This window comes from Anarrhichthys ocellatus, unplaced genomic scaffold (genome assembly GCF_004355925.1).
Source record: "Anarrhichthys ocellatus isolate YVR2014 unplaced genomic scaffold, GSC_Weel_1.0 scaffold500, whole genome shotgun sequence".
Classification (NCBI taxonomy): Eukaryota; Metazoa; Chordata; class Actinopteri; order Perciformes; family Anarhichadidae; genus Anarrhichthys; species Anarrhichthys ocellatus.
Genome location: NW_022280474.1, coordinates 7,232 through 30,667, shown reverse-complemented (window position 1 = coordinate 30,667; position 23,436 = coordinate 7,232). Strand labels below are relative to the sequence as shown.

At 41.9% G+C, this 23,436-nt stretch overlaps 2 protein-coding genes across 4 annotated transcripts; both read left to right on the top strand.

The window, feature by feature from the left end:
- Window positions 1-830: 830 nt before the first annotated feature.
- LOC116401521 (RING finger protein 122-like) lies at window positions 831-12,391 on the top strand. 2 transcript variants are annotated; one of them, XM_031879964.1, is made up of 6 exons: window positions 831-1,323; window positions 5,600-5,756; window positions 7,616-7,658; window positions 7,778-7,819; window positions 8,633-8,715; window positions 9,546-12,391. In XM_031879964.1, exons 2-6 carry the CDS (start codon window positions 5,647-5,649, stop codon window positions 9,664-9,666), a joined length of 399 nt encoding a protein of 132 aa, XP_031735824.1. In that variant the 5' UTR covers window positions 831-1,323; window positions 5,600-5,646; the 3' UTR covers window positions 9,667-12,391. The 2 variants fall into 2 exon arrangements, with proteins under 2 accessions (XP_031735824.1, XP_031735823.1); XM_031879963.1 differs by lacking the exon at window positions 831-1,323 and adding an exon at window positions 1,332-1,747.
- A 4,100-nt stretch (window positions 12,392-16,491) lies between these two features.
- Window positions 16,492-23,430, top strand: pcgf6 (polycomb group ring finger 6). Of its 2 annotated transcripts, XM_031879960.1 has the most exons (11): window positions 16,492-16,768; window positions 16,851-16,989; window positions 17,305-17,404; window positions 17,986-18,082; window positions 18,433-18,488; window positions 18,592-18,651; window positions 19,438-19,555; window positions 20,440-20,467; window positions 20,572-20,670; window positions 22,681-22,767; window positions 22,877-23,430. In XM_031879960.1, exons 2-11 carry the CDS (start codon window positions 16,903-16,905, stop codon window positions 22,940-22,942), a joined length of 798 nt encoding a protein of 265 aa, XP_031735820.1. In that variant the 5' UTR covers window positions 16,492-16,768; window positions 16,851-16,902; the 3' UTR covers window positions 22,943-23,430. The 2 variants fall into 2 exon arrangements, with proteins under 2 accessions (XP_031735820.1, XP_031735819.1); XM_031879959.1 differs by having other exon boundaries at window positions 16,492-16,989.
- Window positions 23,431-23,436: the final 6 nt, after the last annotated feature.

Genomic DNA, 23,436 nt, shown 5'->3' with positions numbered 1-23,436 from the left:
GCCCACTTTAAAACTCAGTAAAGTCAAACCTCTGAGTCCATGTCATGGTATTTGACGTTCTGTACACGACCACAGATAACGTAGTTGGAAGCATCTGGGTGACTTGGAGCTCGTAATTTCGCTAACAAATGTATATATCTGGCCGCTAAATATTGGGCCGCTAATGTGTTCTACCCACTCATTTATAGCACACTGATCTGGAAAGTCAACTTGTTTAGGTTGCATTTGCGTGCTTTGGTGGTTCATGAGCTTGCTTAGCCTGACAAACTTTTGCACACTGCCGTACTTCCGTACGTCATCATCGTTTACAATCTGTAAAAGGGTCTATACTGCGCTTCGGTGTTGATGACCGTATTAACAAACATTTACAATGAATTACGTAAACCACATGGTCAACTTGTAACCTGGTCTGGGGCCCCGGGGCTGTGCCCGCTTTACCCAGTTTATGGTCCAGCCTTGATGGAGGTGTTTAGTTCCCTCTCCGAATCAGTTGAGGGTATGATGTCGATAAACAACGAGAGAGTTTGTACTAACTGGAGTTCAATTCTACGAAAGTCTCATTTGTTGAGCTACCTTAAGACTGTCATATCTCAGCCTCTCACCACGGCCTGTCTCCACATCTGCCTGTCTGCCATCTGCTTGGCAGCCACTTCAATAATAGCTTGCAGCTGCAAAGGAAGGAGGGGGCTGGGGGGGGGGGGGGGGTCTGGTGGAAGGAAAAACCCAGAGGGGCTAGAGGTAAAGGGAGGGCAGGCGGGTGGGGAGGGAGGAGAGAGGGCGGGAGGAGGAAGGAAGGACGGGGGCGGTGAAAGCAGAGCTGTGATGCAGACAGCGAATCACATGAGCAGGGATCTGTTTACAAACTGTAGACAAGAAGTGGGGAAGGGAGACGAGGAAGGAGAGAGAAGGGGAGTGAATGTGAGAAGAAGAGAACACACAGAGAGAGGAGACGATCTGAATTCACATTAGCAGCATTGTCTTCCTGTGTCATATACCTCCCAGTGTTCTTTGTTCAGAGCGTGGAGGCAGGGGACGAGATGAGACGCTGCTTTCCACAGGGACACTGAGGCCGTCCGCCTGGTTGGCTGGCCGTGCTGCCGGGGAAACCCATCCATGTCCTTTCCTTTTGTCTCTCCATAATTGGCCGCGGCAGGTTTTCACAGCCGGAGAAGAGGGGAAAGCGACGTGGAGATCTAAAAAGGAGAGGACAGAGGAGAGAGACAGGAAAGGAAAGGAGGGGAGAAAAGAAGGGAGGGAGATCCTTGTGACAATGTTTTGAAGGGGAGGCAAAACAAGAAAAGCAGGGACTGCGCTCGGCTAAAGGTACATATCCAGAGCACTTGATGGGATTTGGAGTGTATTTCGATACTGCCAGTGACATTGGTTTGGTTTTATTCAATAGGCTCATCTCCAAGGCTTTTGTCTTTGTCCTTTAGTGGCAAATCACCACTGAAGGCTGCGGTTCAAATGAGCAGCTGGTTATCTTGGTAATGTCTTCTCGAGAATCTGGGAGTATTTAAACAGATCTGCTTACTCCAGACCACAAGGATTTAACTCGCTGCACATCTGTTCTAACGTCAGGGTTATGCTAGTCTGGACCTTTAAACGTAGTGGACGAACAGGTCAAAACTTGAGCTTTTGGGGAAACCAGACTTTGTGATATCGGAGAGGTCACAACCCCAAAGATTTCCTGGGTCTGTCAACCGAACATTTGCATATTTCATGCATCCTGTCCAATGGTGTAACGGTAAGTGTGGAGTTTTTTTCCCTGTAAGCTCAAACTTAGCCTAGAAATAAGTTTATTAGTTGGAGACTATAAATCTCTTACTAGTTGGAAATTAAAGCAAACAGGCGGTATAGTTTATCCTATCGAGGCTCCGGGGACATCTTTGCACTCATCGCCTAATCAGGTGGTAGCATAGACGCCATATAAAACACCGGCACACCTGTCGCTGTGCACTCTTTTTCAGTCAGCCACCTTGAGTAACTGCTGGCTTTGTTGCAAGTTGTCTCTGAAACACTCGGGCTGCGTCACTAGCTACCACTAGCTTGCTAGCTGTAGCTACATAATAACTTGCCAGCACTTGTTAAACTGGTTTAGCACTAACTAGCAACAATATCCTACTTCGCTGGCCAGCCCCCCAGTGGTCATGGCAATCTACGTTCAGACTACGGGCCTGGTTCTTTCAAACTGTCCCAAGTATTCGCCATCTCACAGCCCGGCTCCCACACAGGTCATTTGTGATGATTCCACAGGTCCACGATCACAGAAGGTTTCAACACCAAGGCATGACGTCCATTCTCCATTACTCCATCCCTGATGGGGTAAACCAATAGTGAAGCCCGTTAGAGAGCTATGCATGCACGTGCGCGCTAACTGGAGTTACATCTAGGTAACTATTATTTGTTTTGTGAAGAGTAGTTGTTACTAAATATTTACACCTAGTAACTGCTAAGTGTAACTGTCAACTAGCTGACAGAGCTAAAGTTGGCTTGCTAATATAATGATGTTTAATAAAGATGTAAATTGGGAATATTTCAAATTGCATGTTTCCTAGCAACCATTTTAAATCTTTTTAATTTAGTGAATCACTAATTTGAAACTTGCTAGTAGTTAAGAGTTTTGGAAGGATTTTCCACACACACTTACCGCTGGATCCATGAATAGCTTACCACAACCCAAACCTAATGTGAAATATTTTACACACAGTCACAACGTGACCAATAATTAACTATGATCAAAATGGGTTTATTATGTGTTTTAGCACTGACATGACCTCAAATATATATTCCAAACAAAACAACAACTAGGACCTCTAAACAAAGATTTGATACAATCAGTTTCTATAACCTACCAGTCAAAACATGTCAAACCAAAAGCTACTGTTTCTGTGTAACGGTGTTACAGGTACAGTGGTATCCAGACTGCATACATTTGCACAGTGGCCTACCTTTTTAGCGCTTCACCATCAATGATTTACAAACGTCGTGCTAAGATTACAGCTGCTTCGTCCTTCACCCAAATCTCCTATCAAACGCTCCCTAAACCCCCCCACTGTGCATGTACAAACCAACCCAAGACTGCATCCTCAGGCTGTGACCTCTGTCGATTAAAGAATGACTTTTGGACCAGGAGGTCACCGCCACCACTGTAGAAAATGTGCCACTTGACCTTAAGAAATAGTTAACTACTGCAGTTTAAGGCTGACGTGCACTGTGGGGAATGAAAACTGCATGTTCGAGCCCCTCAGGCCGAAAACACTTATTTCTTGCTGAGCCCAAACTCCAGCGAGTAGCTCGTCTCAGGCCGAGATGCGGAGCAAGAAGTGGAACACATTCCTGTGTGACCCAAGGATGGTTGTAAAAGTTCACTTGAAAGCGGAGAGGTGTTTTTGCTTGGATTTTTATGTACTTTGTGAATAGGTTTCTCCTATTTAAAGCCAATTGCAGTTTAAATATACCAGCAATAAAAAAAGAGTCAAAAGTTATTTCCCCAACCTCAGTTCTCTCCTTTTCTCCCACTTTCTCGCTTATATAATTAATATTTGGCACCTCCACAGTTGTTTATTACGCACTGCCTCGACACATGCACTCATATTTCAACTTTCACCTTCGTTCAAAAACTTGAGCGCATGCTCGAGAATCCGTGTAAGCAGTGTTACATTGCAATTTGAAATACGATGCTTCACAGATGCGGTGCGGTGCCAGAGCGCCAGGCCTTTCAGGTTACACAGATCCGTGCGCCGCATCGTCGCCAAAGGCGGTGGACACAGACAGAGTGAAGTATGATGGGATATGTTGGTCATGAAGACCTGTCTGGACCATAGAAACATATTGGCAAGGCTCTGATAGAGCTCAGAGTGATAACATCTCAACAAATGGACTCAAAGATGAAAATATACAGTGAGGGGCGCGGAAGGGTTTCCTGTAAGATAATAGAGATGGCTACTTGTCATACTGGGAACAATTAATTACAGCATTGTCTTGCACCTTAATATTAGCCATCATAGAGGATGGGCATTTGTGGGAGGCCCCACAACAAAGTGTTGATTTGAGAACAGGCGGCCAAAAAAACGTGCATTCTCTTTAAAGGCCAGCAGGGGGCGACTCCTCTGGTTGCAAAAAAAAGTCTGATTGTATAGAAGTCTATGAGAAAATGACTACTTCTTACATGATTTATTACCTCAGTAAACATTGTGAACATGAGTTTACTCTAGTTTCAAGTCTTCTTCAATACAGCATGATGTTTTAGTAAGTTATGGTCCTTAATTAAAGGCGTGTCTATCTTGTGATTGACAGGTCGCTACCAGAGCTGTATGGTATCTCTACCACGCCGTCACTGCTCCGCAGTCCAAATATGGTCACAAAACAAGATGGCAATGGCCATAGTCCTCTCACCAGTGGGAGTTGTCACAGCGACTGAATCCACTTCTTATATTCAAGCTATGGTTGGCAATAGCTGCTGGCACCGGTTAGGTACCACTTACAGGTACACACCCTTGAACAGAGAAACCCATCTCTGTCATGGTTTTCTTTTGTGTATGGTGTAAAATAGTCAGTAGCAACCTGTGACACAATTATGCAGTAGGGTCTGTCATAAGATGTGTCGAAACTACCCTTCGCCACTAATCAGAGCTACACCTAAATCTAATTCTAACCTTAGAAATTAAGTTTCAAGGCTAATATGAAAGTTCAAAGTTGTAGGCGACCACCATTCCACCTTCGTATGTGCAGTAAAGTTCGTCCCCACAAACAGAGTGGGCCTTCAGGGCTGGGCCCTTTGAGAACCCAAGACAGAGAAGAAGTTGTCCAATAATTACATCATTCGTAAAGAAATTAAATCTTGAAAGCTCACCCACACTACTCCAAGCCGTTTTTTGCTAACATCATTCAAAGTGATGAACAACGCGTCTAAATCTCTCAATGCTTTCCTTTCAAATGGATTGCCAGTCTTTAAAGGCCATGTGTAAAGCACTTTGTGTTGTAAGTCATACATTTTAGTATTCCTAAATGCCACATGCTGTTGGCTGCATTCCTTAGATCTGACTGTAGCTTTGTTTACTGTGAGTTTTCATGTTTAAAAAAAAAAAGACATTTTCATAAGTCTTCAGAATGTGTTTGAAAACGTGAGTATGTGTATTTGCATTACGACCAACATTAGGGTTTAACGGTTGCCTTGTTCTTTGTGTTGGGTTAGTTTGGACTTGCATTCATGCCAACCTTTTATGAAAATATTTTATGTTGATAAGATGGATATGATGCAGTTTGATAAGTAGTATTTATTGTCGAAATGCTTAATAATTCACCATCTGTAAGAAAGGTCGCTTCAAGTATGCATAAATATTTGAACTGGTAAATACATACTCAATGGATACTTCAGAATGCTTATTTTGAAATGCGTTTTCAGAGGCGTTTCTCCCTAACGACACTACAAATCTTTATTGCATTTTGTCATTATGAAAATCGCCTGTGACTGCTGTGATACTGTGCTGGTGTAACCCTCATAAACAACATTGCTTTAGCCGTATTAATACCAGTTGCTTTGCTCCCGTTTCCATTCTGTGTAATCATTTTGTTTCCGTGTGTCCCATCCTCTCAGGGTGTCTGTGTGACCTTGGATTGCAGAACTCCGACCGCTACTGCAAGATGACATCTGAGGAGCTCTTCCACCTGCCGCTCAACGTCTACATCATTATCCTGGGCATCGGTCTCTTCATCCTTATGCTCACGCTCATCTTCTGCTGCTACATGTTCAGGTACAACGGATGGGTTAGAGCTCCCGGGACTGGATTCACACAGTCACAGTCGTCATTTTGGATTTACACAGTCTGTCAAATGGGCAATAATCTTGTGGCTTTAGCATATTTCTAATAAATTGCATTGCACATCCTTTGTTCATGACTCGATTGTGACTAAAATTAATGAAATTTTCTCTGTTTTAACCTCTAAACCAATATTTCACTATCCCTGCCTGTTCAGTTTGTTCCATCTTAATATTAGACTAATAGACTTACATCATACATTCACATTAGCATCATAATCTTTTAACAGGGCACTTATGAAAGGAAAGCAATATTTGGCAATTTCAGCCAGTTTTACTTCATTTATTTACATGTTTACACATGACATTGTAAGTGGGCATTGAGCATCATTTTAGAGTTTAAAAGTATCAAATAATTCAAATTAAATCTAAGAGCAGCAGATGCAGCAAATGCGTTTTGTAATATGTGGGCACGCCAATAAACTTCTGTAATCACAAACTGTTAAAAAATGTCATTTAATACCACATGGGCTTTTCAGGTCTAGAAACATGGATTTTCTTGCAGTGTAGCTGGTTGAAAACTGCACATTCACTATTGTTGGCCCGTGACTCTTTCTGTATATGGCCCAAAATCAAAAAGGTTTGGCCACCCCTGTCTTAGAGTGCCACAGATCACTAACCTGCAACCTTCGGTGCACACCAGAAGATGTTTTCTGATCTTCGGATAACTTTCTATCGTCCTGCCTCAACTACTTCAGTTTGTCACGGGACATAATGAGGACTCAAATGCAGACAGTCAGAGTAGTGAACAAAAGGGTTTTAATAACTCACGAAACAAAAAAAGGTAATCCAAGGACGAGACAAGGCAGGGCAAAAACAGGGCAGACAGACTGGGAAACCGGGAACAGGAAGAGCAAAATGGGTGGGTGGGTGGGTAGGTAGGTAGGTAGGTAGGAAACAATGATCTGGCAGTGAGTGAGTGAAAGACAGGGGTATGAATAGTGACTAGAACAGGTGAGGAGAGTTGTGCTGATGAGGGAGAGTGTGACTGGCAGGCGCACTGAATGAACTGATTAGGGACAGGTGAAGGAAGTGAGGAGCTACAGAAAACCACACACAAAACACCCAAGGCAAAGCCTGATTGTGACACAGTTAGTGACATTCTGTATTTTTATTCTTGTTACAAACTGGGTTTCAATATTTGAACGCAGAGGCCTCTCGTGGTGTTACATGGTGCGTTGGCTGTTATTTGGCAATGACAAAGGTTTAAGAGAAAGCTGCTTCAGGCATTTGCAGACAGGTTGGAATTATGTCAGTCAGTGGGATGCTGTCTACTTCCAGGATTTCTGGGAAAACCTGCTCAAAGATTTGCTTTTGCAAAAGAGGTTATGCTCTATTGATTTATTTGGCTGTCAGAGAGACATCTGATCTGTAAAAGAAGGTTGTGATTCTGTTAATTGATGTAAATTTATTTAGCGATGGCAAAGCCCTAAAATCGGTCACTTCCAATAAGGTTTCAAACGTGAAAATGGTGTGCAACTCAAATGCATTTTTTAAATTGTTCACTGAGCCTAAAATAACGGTGATACATTTATGCTTTCAACAACTTAGGATCAACTTAATAAAACAGAAATTCAGTCAGAATACCTTTTATAAAGGGAAACATTTTGAGCATATAGGCGCACAGGCTGTTACTTGAATTTGGCCTTGTCTGAATTCCAGGGCTGTTTGACGCAGTATCTCAGCTAATTCATAAGGCGTGACAAAACATGTCCTGTAGAAGACGCATATGGAGCACCAGGCACATACTACAATTTCTATGATACGTTTTTCTTTTTTCTTTCTGCTTCACAGACTTAGGCGACAAGGTGCAAGAGAACAGTACGGTTACAACGAGGTAATGTGTTCTTACTGCTGTGTATCCAGTTTGAGTCGTGTCAAATTGTTACTCAGAGTATGTTCATTTTTATTGTTTTATTGTTTATTTTATTGTCGCAACTCAATTCTCATCAACAGGTTGTTTTGAAAGGAGCGGGGAAGAAGCTGAGCCTAATTGGCGTAAGTTGAATACATAGTGAATGGAAATCAATCAGCTCAATGTTTACTGGCTAATGGGACGGAATGAATGTGGAAAACATGCTGTAAACTGGCGGTTTTGGTGTTTAAAATGTAGCAAAAAAAAGCGATAGCTACAATTTGTAAAGGAGGTTCTGTTTGTTTTTCAGTAGCTAATCTCTGGTACACTGTTGCAGTAGTGTGTAAAATTGAGCGTAGACCCTTTTCATTACCTTTTTGTTGCTAGGGCAATAGCTTTAGTCCAAGTTTACTCTCTGTTAGCATATTGCGTCAACAACTATTTGAACAGGAAATACAAAAGGGCCAAAATAAAATGTTTATGTTGTCAAGTTTTAAAAAGTCTATGCTAAATTGAGACTATAGCATATTAGCTTAATATTAGAGAGTGGTGTGGTCAGACAAAATTCACACAACAGAAATAGGAGCTAGTCACAGCGAGCAGCAAACTGTAAATTGTAGGCTATAAGGCTAGTTTGGTGCACATTTCCGATCATTACCTAAATGGTAACGTGGTAATGTTTATATATTGCATGCCAAAGGCAACAACTTAATATTGTAGTACATACTGTACAATATTCACATGAATAAGTGGTTATGGCAGTAATAAAATGATAGCAGTGCAGTCGTGATAAATGAAAGACCTTCACAGTATTAACTGCAGAATGCATTATCGTTCTAACTGTTTAAACGCTATATACTGTGGAGTGCTTGTATCAGGATACTCTGTATTAACTGAACATGGTTCAGGTGTCGGTTATGAACTGATTTTAAAACCTGTTTTGTTTCCCTGTTCAGCAAACGTGTGCGGTGTGCTTAGACGAGTTTCGCAGCAGGGACGAGCTCGGAGTGTGCCCGTGCTCCCATGCTTTTCACAAGAAGTAAGTCCTACAACTGTGCTTGGTGATTGTCAAACTTTAATGAGAGTGGACAAGCTGACTCTGTATTTGTGAACGTGCAAACTCTATTTCAAAGTTACAGTCAAAGGAAACAGACTGGAATCATTTGTTGTTGGCTGTTTCACAAATTGGTGCAGCTAATTTTATTGACTGATACATTATGCTTGAAACGGAAGACAATCGCCAATTGAAACCATGTGTGGAATTGCACTTTTGGAGCAGCCATTGAGTCTGCAAATGTCCATGGCTCCATATAGGCCTCACTTTACAAAAAAAAAAAAAAAAAAACATATTATTCTAGCCTTAGTTTTTCTTAACATTGTGGACTAGCCGGTTTCGAAGGAATGACTCACAAATGCCTCTTCGTCATGGATTTGTGTCTTTAAGTTAACATCCAAAGCAGTCGGAGAAGCAGTGGAATTCAGAAAAGCGTTATCGAGCAAGTTTTTTTTTTTTTGGGAGATGCCCTGCAGAGACTGACGAGCAAATTCTGGAAACGTCCTTGCATGTTTGAGCATGAGTGCACTTTTAAACAACGCAAGCTGTTTTTGCCCTGCAGCGTTGGCGTGATATTGATAACTTGTCTCTCTGACTGACACTTCTCTACCTGCATTACCAGTGCCTTGAACTGTGTACACATATCGTGCATGACTGTCTGTCTAATCCTGTTTTACGACCCTCAATTAGGCTGTTTGAACTCCTTTTTCTCATCTTGACTGCTGAAGTTTCCACCTGTGTAACTTTGCGCTATTTGGCTTACTTTGAAATGACAACACGTGGTAATGTGTCTCTCATCTATCCGCGTTTCCCAGGTGTCTGCTGAAATGGTTGGAGATCCGCAGTGTCTGCCCCATGTGCAACAAGCCCATTTGCCGCTTCCAGCCTAACCCGCCTCCAGCACCTGAGCGGCCCCAGAGTCTGCTGGAGGTCTGAGATGGAAAACGGCATTACCTTACACTCTACAGTCAGTGGACACCTCACTATAGACCCTGTCTCACCACCCAACAGTTTGTAGTTTTAGTAATGTAGACATTCTTTCAGGTAGGGCTACGCTAGAAGAAGAAATTGTATGATTGTCTGAGTTAAACCTTAAGTGCAGAGCCAAAGAGCCTATTCTGGGTAAATTAAATGGGGGCTTGGTATATTAAGGCTAACTATCAAGCCGAGATACTGCTATTTTCAGCACATAGCCGGATGCTAAATCTAAGTGCCTTAGAGCTGCAGATAGATGATAGACTACACTCCTCAGCATTGGCACACAACAATGAGGATTCCTGCGTATGAAATCCCAATTCACTGCTCATTATAGATCGGTTATGTAGGAACTGATGACTGAAGAATTGTGGTCAACAGCCCTGAAGTGTCTGGCTTAAAGCTTGGATAGGTATCATTGGAGGAACGAGCACAAGTAAGCTAAATTTAAAAAAAAATGATCCAACTGAAAAGCCCAGCCCAGTGTTGCCAACTCCTCTCCGACAACAGTAGCTGATAGCGCTAGCCCTTAAAGTCGATAAATCTAGCAAAAAAGTCAGGCCTTCCACCAAAGCCACTCCCCCAAAATGATCACAATGAGCTTAAACAACGAACATGGTCGTTGTTGGCACTCGCAGCTTGTAGAGCCAAGCCCCAGGAAGACTGCCCGGCTTTGAAGCAACTTTTTACATAATGGCCAAACAGTGGAATTACAACTTCCGGGTCCGTCACGTGATGCCCTGGGGCCCAAAAATACTTTTACCCTATTGACTTACATTGGGAAAAGGGTGTTTGCGAATCAGCAGATATTTTTCTCTAAAATAAATGTATTTTATTTGAATATCATTAGGTCCTAAAACGTTGTGGAGACTAAGGCCTGGAAGACAGGGTTTAAGAAAATGCTAGTGCCCTCTCTCTATTGGTCCATGGATACGGAAGAACGGGGTGATCTTATCTGAATTTTGTACTTGAAAGTCAAACTTGTTACTTCATGCGCCACTGAGCAGATAGGGGATTATATGACTTTTTTGTCAGAGCATTTGATTTACTGAGAATAGAACAAAAAACAGGTTTCTAAACTACTTTAACTGCCAAGCTAACAGTGAGACATACATACTAAACTTCTCAATTCCACGGATGTCACAAATGCAAATTCTACATTTTTCCACAGCCTGTTTTGGCAGTAAGGGTGCTACTGTTTAAAAAAATGTTTTAACGGGCTTCAGTTTAATCAATCCTGCAGAAAACTGTGGCTATACCTTCACCCAATGAAGTTTGATTGGATTATTGAGGAGGAACTAATAAAAATTACAGCACAACATGTGCAATCAAGACAACAGAGTCAGCGTTTCACAACAACATGGGGGCATCAAATTCCTGGTTTGAGTGGCAAGTGAAGAACAGAAGAGCTTCTGCGTGTCTGTATCTTCGAAGTTGTGCTGGTATGTGAAGTGTCACCGCTGTGTCACCGCTGTGTCACCGCTGTGTCACCGCTGTGTCACCGCTGTGTCACCGCTGTGTCACCGCTGTGTCACCGCTGTTACCCAACTAAAGAGAATATTTCTGCCCCCCAGAGCAGCTCCGTCTCTGAGAAATGTTTTGGTGACAAATTCCTACTCTGCCCGTTTTCACTTCCCCCCCTGCCCCCAAAAAAATGAACGTCTTGGTGCGTCCGCCATCACTTTTAAGAGCATGGAGCTTGGAAAGATGTAAGATTGAAGCACCAGACAACAAAAAAAGCCACTCACTGCTGCTCCAAAGTCGATGACAAAGACGAGGACTGTAATGAAAGACGTGCGTGAAAAGAGGACTTTTAACAAAACGGGACAATTGTGAACTTACAATAATCGGGGCTGAGTGTATTTTGACTGTAATCTTTTGTTGTCTCACAAACACGCAGCTCCATCCCACAGTGTGTTGCCAAGCCGAGTGAAGGTAGCGAAGCCCTAAACGGCAAGACAGTCGCGTCAAATGGTATCTGATAGAAACTACAACCAAGTAAATGAACACACACATTTGTAATTAATATATATAACCATGCATACATTTTTTTCTGAGGAACTGTTTTGTATCATAACTGGCTTTCAGTAAAAAGGCATTGTGTGTCAGTCATGCTATAATTTGTCAAATAGCTGGATGTTATTGTTGCTGGTGGGACAGATGAGCTCTGTACTGTAGTGATATAAATAGACACGCTGCACTGATATGAAGAGCATGTTTGAGCTGGTTTTCTGTCCGAGTGAGGTGCCCCATACACCATCATTCTCTGTATGTACCGTGTAATATACTATTATGAGTACTGTGTAAATTGTAAATGCTTTTCAATTTTCTGAAGTTAGAAAAAAAAAAATATATATATGTAACCGGTGTTTTGATATGGTCATCTGGATTCAAGTCTTTTTTTTTTTTCTAGTTTTGCTACATGTCAACACTTAATAATGTTTATTTGTAAGCTGTCGTTATAATATATACATGGACAGGTCATGCTATTGTGCTGTTGGTGCCCTGCCTTTGTTTTAGGTGCTTTTGGTCGATCTTACTTGCTGTGTGTGTGTATGTGACAGAAGGATTTCCACCGATATGGTGCCACCTTTTAAATGATCCTAAAGATCGACCATCCTAAATGATGTTTTACCAGAATGGATCCTTGGAGCCATCTGTGACAATAAATTCTTCCTGAATGATATATCTAGTAGAGGTTCTGAGAGAAGAATACTTGACGACCAGAGATTTATGAGGCAGATTTATTCTCCCTTCCTGTAAATTCCCAGTAATCCCACACAAGACCCTCGGCCCCTGGAGCTGTATTCACCACTTAATTTAAACCAGGAGTGAATTCCCAATTCATCCCACCTAACTCTCAATGGGGCTTCCCCAAGTTCCATGTGCAAAAGCACAACAAAAGGAAGTGCTGAGAATGTCTACTCAGTCTACTGTGGAGTTCTTCATGTTGTTACCATAAGAAGTAAACACAAAGTTGAACATGCAGGTATGGAGATGCACATGAATGCAAAAAAAATGTGCACCACACACACAGACAACACAAAGCTACTATGCGGTGAGCAGATGTCTGGAAATTCCCTGCTCAGCCATGACATAGGGGTACTTGCACAGTCATGAAAGGTTTTTGAGTGTGCTGATCTTCCATTATTGACATTGACTAACTGCAAGACTTGCCGAGACAATTAAGAGGCGGAAATCTCGTTTCACTCCCCCAAAACACAGCACTGTAAATGTGGTGAGTTCTGTGTTCCCACAGACATCCGTTGGCAGATAGAAAGCAGTCCGCACTCCAACGTCACAAAGAAATCTATCGAAAAGTAGATATTTAACCACAAAGAGTCCCAGATATGAGAGAGCATTTCTGCACATAAAGTGCCTGATTAAACCTCGTGGAGGGAATGTTGAGAGGCTGGAGAGTATTATCATGAATGGAGATGACTGATCCATCACTGCAAACATCTCTCACTAAACCTCTTAGAATTGCAGGCTAGAATTTGATTTACGTAGCCCAATATCACAAATGACAAATTAGGGGCTTTACAATAAAATCAAAATAGTTTGTAAAGTTGTCATTAAGGAGTGTCTCTATTATTTCTTTCACTCCATCAGAATGCAATCAAACACATTAGTTATGCTTTCTAGAAGGTAGAGATGGTGTCCCCCTACTAATATTAGGGTGTAAATGTGTTTAAAATGAAAACGCCATCCATCTATCCAATGAAAATTAACAAAACGTACCCTCGGACATGAAGCATATACTGTCAGTATCACAACAATAAGCCAGCTCAACCAACAGCAACTGTACTGTTTGGAGCCAATGACCTGCAATAACAAGAGGATGAGTTTCAGAAGCTGAAGCATAAAATCCACTCTAACGCCTGAGATGGTGGTGGGTCTCCCATCTCACATAAGAAACTGGATGTAAATTGATGTCCTGAAGGAATGTCTGTTCTGCTGAGACATGTCGCTGGGGTTTCGTATTAGGGGATGTCCTTACTCTGGTGGGCATGTCACTGCAACATTTAGCACCAAATTCAGTGGGACTCTTCTTGTATTGTTACCACAGACAAAAAGAGGGTTTCGCTCTGGAACTCTAAATCGTTATATATACAGTGGGTACGGAAAGTATTCAGACCCCTTTAAATTTTTCACTCTTTGTTTCATTGCAGCCATTTGCTAAAATCAAAAAAGTTCATTTTATTTCTCATTAATGTACACTCAGCACCCCATCTTGACAGAAAAAAACAGAAATGTAGAAAGTTTTGCAAATTAATTAAAAAAGAAAAACTGAAATATCACATGGTCATAAGTATTCAGACCCTTTGCTGTGACACTCATATTTAACTCACATGCTGTCCATTTCTTCTGATCCTCCTTGAGATGGTTCTACTCCTTCATTGGAGTCCAGCTGTGTTTAATTAAACTGATTGGACTTGATTAGGAAAGGCACACACCTGTCTATATAAGACCTTACAGCTCACAGTGCATGTCAGAGCAAATGAGAATCATGAGGTCGAAGGAACTGCCCAAGGAGCTCAGAGGCAGAATTGTGGCAAGGCACAGATCTGGCCAAGGTTACAAAAGAATTTCTGCAGCACTCAAGGTTCCTAAGAGCACAGTGGCCTCCATAATCCTTAAATGGAAGAAGTTTGGGACGACCAGAACTCTTCCTAGACCTGGCCGTCCAGCCAAACTGAGCAATGGTGGAAGAAGAGCCTTGGTGAGAGAGATAAAGAAGAACCCAAAGATCACTGTGGCTGAGCTCCAGAGATGCAGTAGGGAGATGGGAGAAAGTTCCACAAAGTCAACTATCACTGCAGCCCTCCACCAGTCGGGGCTTTATGGCAGAGTGGCCCGACGGAAGCCTCTCCTCAGTGCAAGACATATGAAAGCCTGCATAGAGTTTGCCAAAAAACACATGAAGGACTCCCAGACTATGAGAAATAAGATTCTCTGGTCTGATGAGACCAAGATTGAACTTTTTGGCGTTAATTCTAAGCGGTATGTGTGGAGAAAACCAGGCACTGCTCATCACCTGCCCAATACAATCCCAACAGTGAAACATGGTGGTGGCAGCATCATGCTATGGGGGTGTTTTTCAGCTGCAGGGACAGGACGACTGGTTGCAATTGAAGGAAAGATGAATGCGGCCAAGTACAGAGATATCCTGGAAGAAAACCTCTTCCAGAGTGCTCTGGACCTCAGACTGGGCCAAAGGTTCACCTTCCAACAAGACAATGACCCTAAGCACACAGCTAAAATAACAAAGGAGTGGCTTCAGAACAACTCTGTGACCATTCTTGACTGGCCCACCCAGAGCCCTGACCTAAACCCAATTGAGCATCTCCAGAGAGACCTGAAAATGGCTGTCCACCAACGTTTACCATCTAACCTGACGGAACTGGAGAGGATCTGCAAGGAAGAATGGCAGAGGATCCCCCAAATCCAGGTGTGAAAAACTTGTTGCATCATTCCCAAGAAGACTCATGGCTGTACTAGCTCAAAAGGGTGCTTCTACTCAATACTGAGCAAAGGGTCTGAATACTTATGACCATGTGATATTTCAGTTTTTCTTTTTTAATAAATTTGCAGAAATTTCTACATTTCTGTCAAGATGGGGTGCTGAGTGTACATTAATGAGAAATAAAATGAACTTTTTTGATTTTAGCAAATGGCTGCAATGAAACAAAGAGTGAAAAATTTAAAGGGGTCTGAATACTTTCTGTACCCACTGTATATTTATTTTTTTGCTGAAAAGCTTTGTCCAAAATAAACAAATAAATGTATACATTTGAGTTAATTTATAATAATTGTTGTCCACATTATTGTGGCTGTGTTGAATGCTAAAAAAAAATTGAAATTATTTGATACATTTAATAAAAACATTTTTTGTTATTGTAATTCTATAGGGCCACTATTTCACACAAATATTGTTTGCTTGATACAGTTACTGCAAAATGTGCTGTTTCCTCCCTTTTTTAAAATGTCTTCTAATCTGTTGCTGTCCTGATTCAAAAAACAATTCCTGTGACCAAATGAGGTCAGGCATGGGCACCCCTGCATTTCAAAACAACACTTCATTATGATACAGAAATGAGAGGTAAGGGAGGGGGAGGGGTCGGAAAAGAATCAATACAGACACATATACAGCAATAATGAGTGCTCTTTAAGAAAAGTGGCATTTTGTAAAGCTTGCATAGGCCGTAAGGAGGTGCTTCGAGCGCCCCCTGCTGGCAACTTTAGAGTAGACACTACTTCCTTTTTTATTTCTATTTTTATAATTACCATTATTAATAGTATTTAATTATTGTTTATTTATTGTTTTATTTTTATAATTTGAGTTATTTTTTTATTCAATTGTTTAGACCCTTCTTCCTCGTGTATTGCTATCACCGGAAAATACGTAGTTGTATCTTCAAAATAAATGTATTGGATTTGTCAATCGTGTTTGTAATTATTAGAAAAGTACTGAGTCACTGGACTTTCTTGTATTTCATGCTATATGTGTAATTCCAGTTCAGTTCCACATTCTTTCTTTCCCACATTTCTGTTAAATTGCCTCCACCACATTGTTTGGCTATTTGTATGTGTTGTGAAATGTTGTTTTTGAAGGCTTTCATGACTTATGTTGTATTTATTTTGCTACAGATTATATAATTATTTGAGAATAAAGTACATATCAATGGGGGCATTTAGACAGAAAATGTCCATCTGTTTTGTTTTTAATTGTGCGGAACGTTGCTTTTCTGGTCAGATTACATTTATTCTGAAGGATCCAGACCGGAAAACGTAATGTTGTTGAGGCTCGCGGAACACGCGCGAGGGAAATTGAGTCGTTAACGTGAGTGCGAAGAAGGCAACAAGGAAACTTAGATAAAGTTAGGAGGTCGTTTTATTTCGTGTTAAATGTTTTTTTGCCGCAATAGCACGCACTGGAGCAGTTGACCAGCCAACGGAGGTCACATTATTAGCAACTAAGCTAAGTAACTTCACCCTGTATGCGCAGAGTGTGTACGTTTGTTAGCCCGCTAGCCAAGCATAGCTAACTTCACTGGCGACTGTAAGTAACGTCGACGTTAAGCCACTAAGCTAAGTTGTACTTTAGTATAAACCATTTCACTTGCTGTTTTTTTTACCTCCAGACCTAAAGAAAAAAAGAGACGTTTGTTGTAGTGTCGTTAGCTGCAGTTGGGAATGTCGCCTCCTCTGTGTCTGTCGTTGTACGGTCGCAGGAGTCATGAAGGGTCAACGAACATATTAGACAGCGATTCAGAGGAAGAGGTACGTTCACTGACCTTTGTATTTAACGTTACTCAGACTGTCTTAAACGTCACTTAATTCATAAGTAAGACTATTTCCATTTTCTTACCTTTCTGACAACTGACAATTATATTCCCCATCTCTGCGCTGTCCTGCTTACCTTCTGGTAACATGTAACGTGAATGCCTCAACTGACACCTAAAGTTAACATGTGGTATTGCTTTAATACTAGCTAGCCTTTGAAGCTGACATGACTTCATGCAATGCAAATGCAGCTGCGTGGCTTTTTTTTAAAGCTGTAACCATTGACTGTGGATTTTGTGTCCTTTACCACAGACCAAGCTCCCCCTCAAACAGTTCTATCCATACATCCGCTGTGCCCTTTGCTGTGGCTTCCTCATCGATGCTACCACCATCACGGAGTGCCTGCACACATGTGAGTCATATCTCAGGACTATGTTAGCCTTGGAGCTCTCAGAGGAGCTTCAGGGAGTTCCACATGAGTACATATCATTGATTGGGTTTCTCCTTTGGGAATCAAACTTTTTGGAATACAGTGAGGCTCACAGGAAACAAGGGGATTGACGTGCAAAAAGGATCCCAACTGGGGATGCAGTGGTTTTATATCAGGATGCCCATACAAACATTTAATTCCCACCATGATGTCTCTGTGCCACATACGTCCGAGATTACACAAGAGGACACCTGATAAACCGTGCAATATGTCAGCCAATATTTGTTCCTCACCTACATACAGTGACAAGAGAAATGACCTCCAGTGTCTCCATTGTTGTTCAAGCAATGATCTTTGACAAGTTGACAAAACATACTGCTCACTAAATATCTCAAGCATGCTATAACAATAATTTTCCAAACATGTTTTTAAAAAAAATATAGCTATTTGATCTCAAATATTGATCTGTATATCGGACTTAAAAATTCCTATTAGTCTGGCTCTGCGACATGCATAATGTCCCAACTGTGTCTGACATTGCGATGTGTTTTGTCTTCCCCTAGTTTGCAAAAACTGCATCGTGAAGCACTTTTTCCACAGCAACAGGTGTCCCACGTGCAGCATCGTTGTCCACCAGACACAACCACTGTACAACATCAGGTAGGTCTGGTAGTTCTCCACCTATTGGCTGATATGGATCCCCCACCGTACATGTTAAATGAATAGATGGTCGTCAACCAAAACATTTTTCATAGTCCAGTTTTAAGTTATTCAGGAGGAAAAGGTTTTTATAAGTGTGGGGACTTATATAATATACTGTATAAAACTATATAATTATTCTGGAAATTGGAATGCATTCATTTTCTTGTACGTGGAGTTGGTTTTGTTGTCGAGACTGGATTTTTGACATGATGAATTCTGGAAATGTATGGATTTTAGGATTGCTAATCTGCTGTCAATAAAGCAGTCAGTGTTGAGCTTAAAACTCTTTTCCTCTGTCTTTTCTGCAGGCCTGACAGACAGCTGCAGGATATTGTTTACAAAATGGTTCCCTTCCTGGAGGAGTGTAAGTACAGTATAAAAAGTTGGATGTAGTTTAAGGTTATTCATGTACATTATGTGTCATTTTGTGTTTGAATTCTAATGTGAACTCTTATTTTGTGCAACAGCTGAAAGAAAGGAAATGTGTAACTTCTACAAAGAGAGAGGGCTGGCGGTGCCAAAACCAGGTAACAGCTCACTACTAAAGGTTTAAGTACGAACGCTTGTGATCCTCTGCTGTGAGTAATGTAACATACGATGTTTCACTGTCATTCTGGGTTAGAAATACACACAGCTCATTCTGTGTGAATCAGTTCTACACACCTGAACATATTCCGCATAGAATATGCAGATCTGGGCTGAGATTTTGCTCCTTAAGTGTCAGGTTTTACTAACTGTTATTTTAGTGTGTAAGCAATCGTAAAAAACTGAATACCTGGGCGTCCAAAGATAGATTTATTTAGCATACGTTTTCGAGCGGAATGTGGCAGGGTTCCCAAGTCACGTCACATGGTAGCACATGCAGGTTACTACTTAAGATGCTGAAATGCTCAGTGATGTGAGTTACATTGCCCTCAAAATGTAAATATTAGTCACTGCTGGCTGGTGATTCAGTCTATGAATCAATTTGTGATCATTTCTAAGCACATTCGAGATTATTTCATAGATAAGTTATAGCCTTGGACTGCATGATCAGACCTCCACAGACAGGAACGTATTCGTGAATGCAACGATCCCCGTCATGCCACTTAGAGCATCACTAAAAATGTCCTGGAACAGGCCAGAAAAATGGGTTCTCAAGAAAAGAGGGAACCCTGTGGGGTCAACCACACACACACTTCTCTGCTATTGGTTGAGGCTTCTACTTTGCCGGTTAAAGTTCGCCACTGGAAGCGGATGTTTTGTTCGCCCCCTTCACTCACGTAGAATGGAAGTGAACCACCCTGTGTTGTTTTCTCTCTGCTGCTCTGCAGTGGTGGTCTCCCCTCCGGGTCCCGTGGCGATAAAGAGGCAGAAGAAGGAAAACATTCCCCAGTCCATGTTCACCATTCCTCCTGAGCTGGATGTGTCTCTGCTGCTGGATTTTGTTGGGTAAGGATCTAAAGCTGCTCTCCAGCATTAGTTAGCAGCTATATAAGCAACGAAAGCTTCTCAGACATTCTGCATATGTAGATATGATTTAAAGGCACGACACAAAGGAAATGTTGTTTGCAAATGTATTAATCCCCGTTGATTACGGATCTTTACTGGTTTTTATTGGCTCATCTCGATAGTGAGATGTTGCAATTGATTAATTAGACACACCTGGTGTCAGGTTGCATTCTGATTCAGATTCAGATTTTGCTGTCTGTTTCCTTGTAACAGTGTTCTAACAAGTCTTACCAACAACCATTTTCTCAGCAGTCATTGAACTTGTCATAGCAGTAAAAGCACAGGTGTAACTAATCACATTAACAACACAGCTAATCAGAAGACATGCTCAGCACCCTGCGGCTCGCAGCCCGATAAACGGATGCAAATTAAATGTTTTTAATCACATTAGGGCTTTTGCAGCTATGACATGTTCAAAAGTCTTGTGAAAAAGGTCTAGTTGTGTTCTCCATGTCCCGCATAGAAAGTGCAAACTCCCAAGTTAGTTCAGTGTGAAGTTGCAGTGCTGTCACAGCTAGGGTGAAACCATAACCTGCACGCTCATTGCTGTTAGTTTGCATTGTGTTCCAGGTGTAAATCATTACCTAATTAACAAACAGGCAACCACTGCTGCTCTCTAGTCTCTTGTTGTTATAGACGATAAATAAATGAATGACCAGCTCCAGGTGTATTTCTTCTCCTTTGAGGAAAAAGTGGAACCCAGTTTAATGCAGTTACCCTCCAGTTACATATACCTGCCACTAGATGGTCCCATTGTCTTCAATTGAATACTTGCTATGTAACAATAAGTTGTCCTCACTCATTGACTGCGCTGTTGCTTTCAGGGCTGAAGAGGGCATCGATAACTACAAGGTAACAACGTAAATGACACTCCTTTATAGTCTTTGAATCAGTTCCATTCTTCTGTAGAACTTTGATTGAGTGTGTTCCACTCTGACCTCCCTGTCCCCGTTCAGCCCTTAGAGAGGCGGTACGTCCGCGTGTCGGGCGAGGCGACTGTCCGCCACGTGGAGCTGTTCATCAGGAGGAAGATGGAGCTGAGCGCCACCTGCCAGGTGAGTCTGCCAGGCTCTCAGCTGGTGACAGGACCGCTGGCTTGATCCTGACGGTTGCTTTAGACGGACTTGGAAGCGGGACGGCAAAGGAAGCCGGCATTACAGCACATGGTGTAGGAGGGGACAGGGTCATGCTGGTGTGTGTGAATCAGTGGGGGCCTTTTACAGGTGTTCTACTTCCTCAATAGCCAAAACTTACCTGTCCGAAATAGAAAATATAGGCCTGTCAATAAATACATAAAACCATCAGAGATTTGAACAGTTGGACAAAAAAATTATTCAAATTGTAAATGTTTTCCTTTAACTTTATTGTTGTAATTTACATAAAAACAGACAATTCAAAGGATGAGGATATAAATGATTGTACTTTTCTTTAAATATTTGCTATTTTGGGGGTGTTAGTTGTTAAATCATGTGTTATAAGCTGCTTTGAACTTGTATTAGGAAGTTAAATAAGTCACAATTCCATCTCTAATATATATTTTATGTTGCTGCTCAAGTTTCTCACAAACACTACATTTTACTAGATTACATTTGAACACGTCATAACGTTGTAATTTAGCTACGTGCTTGAACGCACCATATTGTAACCAAGCTGAGCCTCAGCAGGCGATTTCTTGACTATATAAATGTACACTGAAGTCCACACTTAACATGTTCGTGTTGCATGTAAATAGTTTTTACAAATTGTAAAAGGTCTTTGAAAAGATGATTATAACTTTATCACAATATAAGTCACATGACGAGCCGAGAACGTTGATAAATACAGCCGGGTCTACTGCGGACACAACAGGAGTTGTGTGATGTATTTCCTTTACTTGTTTTGCCAGGACGCTATAGCAGCACAGGACAGAGCTGTAAATCAACTTTGTCATTATGTTATTAAAAGACACAGCACCTTGTCAGCATTATTACAGTGTTAGAGAAAGGAAGGAGACGACACAGCTTTGGTGAACTGGCGTTGCCACCAGGACTGGAAATAAATGTGATTATCAAATGTAATCTAACCAACTCGTCAAAGAGGGAGGGAGATCATGAGTGGAATAGAAAGTGCACAGCTGTCGGAAAACGTGTGTAAGTCTGCAGTTTATCAGTCGAGTGTATAAACTACACTGTAGACTGGACTCTCTGCTAACAGTTACAGGCAAAATCTTGTGTCAAAAGTGTGTTAATAAGTAGATGTGCGTCTGCTGTCTCAAAGGAGTCAAAGGCGACTGGACTGTGTGGTCTTGAAGAGGTTTCCTCCGTTTTGTTGACTGTTGAACTTTTCACCTCATCATGAGACTCGTGTCAACGTCGGCCATTTATCCAAAGAATGGAAACATGAGCGGAGAAAAAAAGAGAAATGCACACGTGAACACTCGGGAGACAAAACACCTGCTGGGTATGAGCAGAAATACCCAACATAAGAGGGCAAATGCTTGGGTCAAAACTCAGCAGGGTGTCTGCATCTAAAGTACAACGGACACTCCTTAAGAACACGCTTAATCTGATTATATTCACATAATTAGTGCAGCGATACCGCGCATCTGTCTCACAGCACTGGGAGAGGCCTCATGATTCCAAATATGAGTGTTACAAACAGAGGCGTCCTCCCTTTCCTCAGAGACGAACAGAAACACTAAAGTGGGTTCAGGTGATGGTGCGTTTGGTATTTAGGAACACGTGGAGGAGGATTAGGAGCTTATGTTGATTTCCCGGCCTGTCTGGATGAACCTAGAGAGGACAGAGAAAGAGACTAACGAGAGGTCGCCGGTCATTGTAGCAGCGGTCACAACCGTTGTATAACTGCTCCTTTTAAATTCTCATATTGTTATAACACTTTTTTTAAATCATTGGTTCTGACTAGTTGTAGTCCAACCCATCACCTCCTTCCAGTTTCTCATAAATATCCAAGGCTTCTCTTGTATGTTCAGTGTTTTGGTCAGTTAGAGTTTTGTGTAGGACCGACCTGAATGCCTTGAAACTTACTGGCATAATCACGAAAAACTGTTTCTCTGTGTCCTGCAGGTGGACGTGGTTTGTGGAGACCACCTCCTGGATCACTACCAGTCACTCAAAGACATACAGAACTCTGTGGGCGAAGAGGCACTACAGGTGAGCCCCTCAAAAAACACACCATCGGAACCAAACCGTAACTTAAATGATGGAAGCTATGGGGGTACTTTTAGGTGATGCTTTTGGTGTTGTGTCCCTTCTGCTCCAGGACGGTCTGCTGGTGCTGCACTTTGGCCTGGTCCTGCCCTCCCAGTCTTTAGAACAAGAGGGGTGAACAGAACTTTTGGGTTTTGTTTCTCTTCATCAGACTCTTGTGACAATGTGCAGTAAAGTTTCTACACTGGCATTATAGGTACTCCACAGCTGCCCAGCATGTCTTGTTGGGATCGTCCCTTTCTGCCAGCAAAATGTTTGGTAGCTGGTGACCGGCGAGACATTCCTCAACCTCAACTCCTCTGTTCACGCCGTAGTGTCAAATGTTCAACTCGACTCATTGACTCGTATTCAGGGCGAGCCATGTGTCTGCAGTGTGCTTCCACTGACTGCTGCTGTAGCTGAAACTGTACTCTGCTTCTGTCAGTGGGTCTGTAACTTTGAAGCAGTCAGTCTGTGAAGGTAACACGACGTCTAGTCTGAAAAGATGCAACAGTCGACTTTAGCTATTTTTTTTCTATTTATGCTCTCAAGGGCCGAGTGGGATTTCAGATGAACAGTTGAGATTTTAAAGGGCTTGAAACTACAACTACCAAAGTGTGTGTGTGTGTGTGT

Excerpts from the sequence above, each read along its gene's own strand:
- pcgf6 (XM_031879960.1), top strand. The coding sequence starts at position 16,903 with ATGTCGCCTCCTCTGTGTCTGTCGTTGTACGGTCGCAGGAGTCATGAA. Across the intron at positions 18,083-18,432 it reads CAACCACTGTACAACATCAG|GCCTGACAGACAGCTGCAGG; the intron begins GTAGGTCTGGTA and ends TCTTTTCTGCAG. Across the intron at positions 20,468-20,571 it reads AGGGCATCGATAACTACAAG|CCCTTAGAGAGGCGGTACGT; the intron begins GTAACAACGTAA and ends GTCCCCGTTCAG.
- LOC116401521 (XM_031879963.1), top strand. The coding sequence starts at position 1,723 with ATGCATCCTGTCCAATGGTGTAACG. Across the intron at positions 5,757-7,615 it reads TTCTGCTGCTACATGTTCAG|ACTTAGGCGACAAGGTGCAA; the intron begins GTACAACGGATG and ends TCTGCTTCACAG. Across the intron at positions 8,716-9,545 it reads TCCCATGCTTTTCACAAGAA|GTGTCTGCTGAAATGGTTGG; the intron begins GTAAGTCCTACA and ends CGCGTTTCCCAG.